The sequence below is a fragment of the Salmo salar genome, chromosome 21 (genome assembly GCF_965601325.2).
Source record: "Salmo salar chromosome 21, fSalSal1, whole genome shotgun sequence".
Taxonomy (NCBI): Eukaryota; Metazoa; Chordata; class Actinopteri; order Salmoniformes; family Salmonidae; genus Salmo; species Salmo salar.
The window spans coordinates 27351859-27360131 of NC_138311.1; the positions used below are offsets into that span (position 1 = coordinate 27351859).

Below are 8273 nucleotides of genomic sequence, written 5' to 3' on the forward strand. Positions count from 1 at the left end.
GCAATTGTGCTGATTATAGACACTTAATAGCGCATTTTTAAGTTTCAAAAGATTGCGACCCCCCCCCCCCCTTTGCCTCACAATGGTTTGATCCACTGCCAGTTCCTTAGTTGGCAGGGTAACAGAGGGGTCGTATCTACTGTCTGAAAGGCACTCAATGAACGTAACTGACGTGAGGTTAATCCAGTCAATCGCGCACACACACTAGCTGAATATGCAGAGCTAGCGCGCAAATATTAACTATTAAGCTAGCTAGTACCTATTCCATTTATGTGGCCTCGTCAAAGATGGAATCTTTGCTATCGTCAATTTATTCCAAGATCAGCATGCAGATGATGTAAATTAGTGCTTCAAAATTCCTGTGATAAGGTTAGCGATAAACTGAAGTCCAAACTGAACAGAACTACACTCTCTTCTACCATTGTCTTAAATACATTTAATGGTCTCGTTACAAAAGCTAAATTGTTGCAAGGGAACTTTTATTTATTTATTTTATTTCACCTTTATTTAACCCGGGTAGCAAAGATTATAGCAAACACCACTGAAACGGAATTGGTGCTCGCTAGCTTTGCAAATTCAGCTATTGTTGGAAGCCAGCCAATATGAAACAAACTATTAAAATTACAAAAGGTTGCAGCATATGTTGTGTAAATGGTGAACTCATACAGCTGTCAACTCTTGTCATTTTAATCCGTTTCACATTTGCTAGCTACCTTTTAGATCGAAGCCCAAATAGAATGATAAAAGATAAGATGATAGAAGCCCATCTCCTACTGTAAATAACCTACACACTGTGTGTGTGTGTAGCTAGCCAGCCAGCCAGGTAGAAAAATGGCAGAAAAATAAAAGACGGACATCAGAGTATTTTTCAATACACCAAAACGCATAGTAAGAACCCTAGTAGCCTAATATCTCAAAGACTAGTTGATAAAATGTTCATAAGAAAGAAATGAAATTCTAATGGAAATGTTTCACAATGATGTCATTAGGCAGAGCAGGCAACAGATGGCACACAGACAGCAGAGTTGGGGACAGATATGCAGGGACAGACTGGCAGAGACAGGGAGTCTCAGGTAAGTTTGTTGAGTCTTTGTTTGGCAACATTATGAAAGGTTCTCAATTTTTTTTACTTGTAAAATAGGAACATAATTGGAAAATGCCATGGATACCCCCACTCTCAACTTAAACTGGTGACTGAACTAAGATTTGTTAAAGGCAATGGTATTGCTGTTGTGATTAGTTGTGTAGTTTTGGGTACCGGTAGTTAGGAGTACGGCAAACACCTTATTTCTTTGGTTCCTCAATATACATTTACCATATTACAATGTAGGCTATGTGTTACAGCACTACTTTTGGTGTCCCCCTCAGGAATTGCTCTTGAGAAAATGTCATGTAATTGTCCCCTCCAAAGTTGATATCAGATTTTCACCCCTGCCTGTTCCACAACATTCTAGGTGAAGTGTTGCTACAGGCAAAGAACTTGCATAACAACTTCATTTCATTTATACAAAAGTTTAATTCTCAGTACAAATGCAGAATCTTCAATACAAAAACATAATATAGTACATACAAAAATAATGGCTTATGGAGTTTCACCTCTCCATAAATACCATGGCAACAGCAACATATTAACATGACCTCTTGGAATCCTTCATTATTCTCTATGCAGAAGAACAATCAGTTGATTTCAGTTCATTGGTCATATAGGGGGGCAATGGGATCATAGGGAAGAATTTATCAAGCCTCCTCCATTTAGCTAAGCACATAATAAAGAAACATAACAATAAAGAAAAATACAAGACCTGTACAGACTATTTGACACACTGGCAATATTAGACATGCTAAAGCCTATGCTCATTTCCACTTACTAGGAAGTAAAAAAATATAGCCAAATGTCTGAGGTCATGCACTTCTTCAACCTTGAAATATACAGCTCTCAAACATACAGTGCGAGGTAACAAGTTAAATACATCAATATTAAATAACTGTATACATATGCATTATCTGTGTCACTTGAGCTGAAGGCATGGGGCGCCATTGAACACCGTGCATAAAACATAGACATGGTCGTAAAAAATCAGTGCAAACAGGTGTAGTGTAACCAGGATATACCACATAGCAGGTCAACCACAACATTACTTTGGATCAACACAATATACCACAAAGGTAAAATAATACCACATGTCTCTCTTATTTTTTCTCTCTCTCCGTCCATTCAAAGGAATTTCATCAGTTATAGACTATTCAATTCAGTTCACCTCATTTCCGCTAAATAATACACAATCGAACATCAGGGAATGAGAATCGATCATCGGGGATCATCGTTGCGCTGCATTTTAGTAGCATCCAATGCCGATCTCCTGCTTGTAGCGGTTGGTCAGGGTGTTGGCCTGTTGCGTCAGCTTGGACAGCACACCGTGGAGCCCCGTCATGTGGAACTGGAACTGCTTCTGCAGGTTATCCTCGTCTTCCTCTGACGACACCTCAGAATCTTCCTCCGCTGAATCCATCCGAGAGATGGAAGCCCGGCTCTCCTTTCGCTTCTTGGCTTCCTCGGCGCGCATCACTCCCCACTCAATGTCGCAACGGATAGACTTGAGCAACTGGTAGTAGCTGTACATGTCGCCGTCCTCGATGTCGCTGTTTCCCGAGCTTTTCAGGGCGGCCACCTCCCTCTCCTCTTCAAGGGGGACGTCCCGCAGCAGGCTGGGCACCATCACCGTCTGGTCCATGTTGTTGACGGCACCGATGAAGCGGTTCATGGAGTTGAACAGGGAGTTCTTCTGCAGGTGGGATTCTGAGATCTGCATCATCTTGGCGACTGTTGTTAATTGTTGAACTTGTTTTAGAAATGAAATGTATAACTGTCAACCAGAGCTGGATAGTTCGTTTCTTCTTCTACTTTCTAATCGGCTTTGGAAAGCGGCTGGTCCTTTTGTATTCAATTATTAAACGGAGCTATGAAGAGAGTTTGGTAGTTGTTCTCGTTTCTTCTTTTACCTATTCCTTCTTCTTTTCGTTTCTGTCCTGACTCTTACTGGTCCCCGGTCGGATCTTTATAGAGCAGGTGGATTCGTGTCTAAGGGCGTGCCCAGAACCTGTTTGTCAGGAATATTCTTCCTCTACAGTAACCGGACTCCAATGAGCTAGCACACAGACAGAAAAAACATGCTGGCATAGTTTGCATGAAGGGGATTGGCTTCCCAGTAGCGATAGGCCTACTATCCGGCCCCTGCCCAGTGCCCAGTCCCTGCAAACCAAATGATAGGAGGCTCTATGTCCGCGCAATTGTCAGCCTGTGTTGCGCATCAGCCACTCAAACGCAACACAATGGTTTATAGTGAGCTTTCTCAAAACATTCACACACCAAGCACAATAAAAACGAATTATAGTTTACATTGCAATCGAATTCAAACTTCCTTCACATTGGCCTATATTTTGCTCTCATATATTCCAATGCAAAAATGACTGATGCTACATCAAACCCCGCAACCTCGCCGGATAAACCCTTCAGGGCGAGGTCTGACCTAGCGGAACGCCAGGTTATGAATATTCATGAAGAAAGCCATCAGCCCACAACCGTGCCTCAAATTGAAACCAATCATATGTTCGGCTGTCTGTCTCGGCGCCGGGACTAGCTCTCTATTGACCAATCGGTGGGTGAAGGAGGGAAGCGAAGCGCTGGAACCCTGTCAATGGGGAAAGCAGAGGATTAACCCTATACATTCCACTTTATTCTTGTTGGAACGAGTCCGCAAGGTCTGTAATGTTAGGACATAGGCCAACACTAATAGGTTGTCAGAGTAAAGTTATTCATCCATCTCCTGGATCAGCGATTTTTCCAAACTAGGCTGAACTGTATTTTAAATGTAACCTTTATTTAACTATGCAAGTCAGTTAAGAACAAATTCTTATTTACAATGACGCCTACTGAGATGCAGTGCAGTAGAAAAAATAAAGTTATTCTATTCTATTATATTCATAACAATGTTATCATCCCATTCATATACAGTATCAGCTGCTTTGCCTTTGACAGTAATTATTAGTTAGAGCCAAACTAATACCCCTATTCCCCTTACCATGAAAGACTGATGAGAACAGCTGATACTACCCCCACCCCCTGTAGGTCAATAGTTTTCCATCAACAGGGGAAATCAACAGATACCGGTTGCCCCACATAGAGCGAACTCACTGACATGGTGAGCAAAAGACCACAACAAGTGGGCGGAAATGATCTAGCCCAGCCAGTCTGAAATCTAGTCATAAGTTAACACTTTCAGTTAACCACCAGCACAATCAACACATGACAGAAATAGCAAACAACATGCTTTCAGTCACCACAAAAGTATTATTTATTGCAACCAGGGTGCTGAATCATTGTGACTACAGCCTGGTCATTCTACATGATGTAGGACAGCACTCACCAAATATATTTATTTAGCCTATGGTAATCTTTGAAATATCTATATTTATGAGGACTTTGCACCTCACTCTTAGATGAATTAGAAGAAGAAATCAATCAAGAAGAACAATCTGTCAGTACTGCCCAAGCAGTCACATCAAGCAATGATTCATTCCAGGTAGTACCATTTAGCAGTAATGATTGGGCCTGAAAGAAGTAGAAATAGAAATATGAGTTTGCACTCGTGTGTCACACACATACACTCACAAATACACAAATGCACACATAAAGATGCAGGTAGGAGATAATGGGTGTAGAGAGAGTGTTCTGGAATGTCTGGAGAGAAACTACACAGATTGAATCAGTGTTCTAAACACTGAACTGCTCAGCAAGAATGGGAGGAATGTCAACATACAGTACATGACAACACCTGCTTAGTCAGTCGATCTCTCTCGGTCGCACCCTCCCTCCCTTCCTTACATTCCAATAATTATACTTCTCAATTTTGCCTCTGCTCCTCTTAAAGGCGTCATCTGAAACAGTTCGTAACAGTTTGTGCATATATCATGGCGACATTTTGTGACGTTTTTGTTCTTTTTGGTCTTCGGCAAGGTTTTTTTTGGCTGTTCTTAAGACTACTCCCCTTCGTTGGTGATTGGTCAACAGTAGGGATTCTTCAATTAAATGTTTGTCGGTGATTGGTCATCAGTAGAGATTCTTCAATGAAGTGTTTGTTGTCATATTACGAGTTGTGTAAGAAGGGATTCAATCGACCACGCCCACAATTTGGGGAAAACAAACATTCTTTCCTATTGAACCCCATTCTAAAAGAGCCAACTTAGTCCTCAAGTTTTTGTCATACAGAAATCACAAAACTTGCTGAAAAACTGCTGTCGTTCAATGTACATATAACCTGGTCAAAATTCTCGACCTACAGTTCGCAATGATCCCAACGAATTAGAACCAGCAAGAAGAGTCCTGTGGCTTCAGGCTATTCGGTGTGAAAGAGTGGGAAATTGTGGGGACCCGGTGTCCAAGTAGACTTTACATAGCCAGTGCATGTTAACTAGCTAGCTAAATATCGCCCGGTGGGCCAGCAACAGTAGTTAGGCACCTGGTTGGCTAGTTAGCTAAAGTTGTATATCTCACAAAGGACTTGTGGGATCAATGTTTTCCCCATACAAAACACAAACAGTTTAGTTCCATGAGTGCATCTGTTGTACATGACTAGTCAAATGACCTGTTATACATGTCTACAGTAGGCTAGTACTTTTCAGACTGGGCTAGTAGACAATCTGTAATGTAGTCGGTGGCTAGCTAAGACAGAGAAAGGGGACGGAAGAAGTTGAACACTTTATTTAATTCATTTCAATACAGCACATGGATTCATCATGGATTGGGCACAGATCTCTGATCATGCTGGTGAACGGTAGCTGACAGTGTCGGCCAGAGATGATGTGCAGGAGCTTCCTACAGGAATTTGTAGTCTCTGTTGCTTATTAGCATTTAAATAAAACATTTTTGCAAGGTTTTGTTTTTCAAGAGAAGGTCTTTTAAGGGAGTATGTGATTGGGTTTGTTTTCAAATTCTTTGTGGATCTGTGTAATCTGAGGGAAATATGTGTCTCTAATATGCTCATACATTGGGCAGGAGGTTAGGAAGTGCAGCTCAGTTTCCACCTCATTTTGTGGGCAGTGTGCACATAGCCTGTCTTCTCTTGAGAGCCAGGTCTGCCTACGGCGGCCTTTCTCAATAGCAAGGCCATGCTCACTGAGTCTGTACATAGTCAAAGCTTTCCTTAAGTTTGGGTCAGTCACAGTGGTCAGGTATTCTGCCATTGTGTACTCTCTGTTTAGGGTCAAATAGCATTCTAGTTTGCTCTGTTTTTTTGTTAATTATTTCCAATGTGTCAAGTAATTATCTTTTTGTTTTCTCATTTGGTTGGGTCTAATTGTGTCGCTGTCCTGGGGCTCTGTGGAGTCTGTTTGTGTTTGTGAACAGAGCCCCAGAATCGCTTCCTTTTAGGTGGATGTAGAATTTAACGGCCCTTTTCTGGATTTTGATAATTAGCGGGTATCGGCCTAATTCTGCTCTGCATTATTTAGTGTTTTACGTTGTACACAGAGGATATTTTTGCAGAATTCTGCATTCAGAGTCTCAATTTGGTGTTTGGCCCATTTTGTTAATTTTTGGTTGGTGAGCGGACCCCAGACCTCACAACCATAAAGGGCAATGTGTTATATAACTGATTCAAGTATTTTTAGCCAGATCCTAATTGGCATGTCCTTTTGATGGCATAGAAGGACCTTCTTGCCTTGTCTCTCTGCTCATTCACAGCTTTGTGGAAGTTACCTGTGGCGCTGATGTTTAGACCGAGGTATGTATAGTTTATTGTGTGCTCTAGGACAGGGTTCCCAAAATCGGTCCTGGGGCCCACCTTGGGAGCACGTTTTGTTTTTGCCCTTGTTCTACACAGCTTGTTCAAAAAAATCTAAGCTTGATAATGAACTGGTTACTTGAATCAGCTGTGTGGTGCAAACCCAAAACGTGCACCCTGGGCCCAGGGGTCAAGTCCAGGATAGAGTTTGGGAAACCCTGCTCTAGGGCAACAGTGTCTAGAGGGAATGTTATTTGTGGTCCTGGCATCTAGACCTTTTTTGGAACAGCATTATTTTTGTCTTACTGAGATTTACTGTCAGGGCCCAGGTCCTGTGGAAAGAAATGTGTTTGTATTATGCCAATTTTAAACGCACACTTGTTTGTGTAAATGGATTTGATAATGTCGTATGTTTTTCCCCCAACACAACTTTCCATCAATTAGTATAGCAGACCCTCATGCCAAATTGAGTCAAAAGCTTTCTTGAAATCAACAAAGCATGAGAAGACATTGCCTTTGTTTTGTTTGTTTGTCCATTAGGGTGTGCAGGGTGAATGCTTGGTCTGTCATATGGTAATTTGGTAAAAAGCCATTTTGACATTTGCTCAGTACATTGTTTTCAAATATGAAATTTACGAGTATGCTGTTAATGATAATGCAGAGGATTTTCCCAAGGCTGCTGTTGACACATATCCCACAGTAGTTATTGGGATCAAATTTGTCTCCACTTTTGTGGATTGGGGTGATCAGTCCTTGGTTCCAAATATTGGGGAAGATGTCAGAGCCAAGGATGATGTTAAAGAGTTTAAGTATAGCCAAATGGAATTCGTGGTCTATATATTTTATCATTTCATTTAGGATACCATTAACACCACAGGCCTTTTTGGGTTGGAGGGTTTGTATTTTGTCCTGTAGTTCATTCAATGTATTTGGAGAATCTGGTGAGTTCTGGTGTCTTTAATAGTTGACTCTAAGATTTGTATTTGATCATGTTTACGTTTTTGCCTAATTGTTTTTTGGTAGGTTTCCACACTACTTCCCTTCCATCTATAGCATTTCTTAATATTTTTCAGTTCCTTTGGCTTTGATGCCTCATGACTGAGTATTGCTCTGTTCAAGTAGACTGTGATTTTGCTGTGATCTGATAGGGGTGTCAGTGGGCTGACTGTGAACACTCTGAGAGACTCTGGGTTGAGGTCAGTGATAAAGTAGTCTACAGTACTGCTGCAAAGAGATGAGCTATAGGTGTACCTACCGTAGGAGTCCCCTCGAAGCCTATCATTGACTATGTACAGTTGAAGTCGGAAGTTTACATACACTTAGGTTTCTCCTGAATCACTATGATAAATATAATTGATTTGCTTCATTGTTCTTTTAACAGAGCTCAGATTTACTTTCAATTGCAAAGTATAGCAGTACAGGTAAAATCATTCACACAGACATTGTGGCTTGGCAAGAAGATCAGTATTCTGTGAACCAAGAAGTTGTGTGTTC

The 8273-nt window shown here is 41.2% G+C and overlaps 1 protein-coding gene across 1 annotated transcript; it reads right to left on the bottom strand.

Annotated features, from left to right (window-relative positions):
- Positions 1–1499: 1499 nt before the first annotated feature.
- g12 (Gastrulation-specific protein G12) lies at positions 1500–3029 on the bottom strand. The gene is given in 1 exon segment (NM_001141828.1): positions 1500–3029. A coding segment is annotated over 1 exon segment (477 nt). The 5' UTR covers positions 2814–3029; the 3' UTR covers positions 1500–2336.
- Between the last annotated feature and the right edge of the window lie 5244 nt (positions 3030–8273).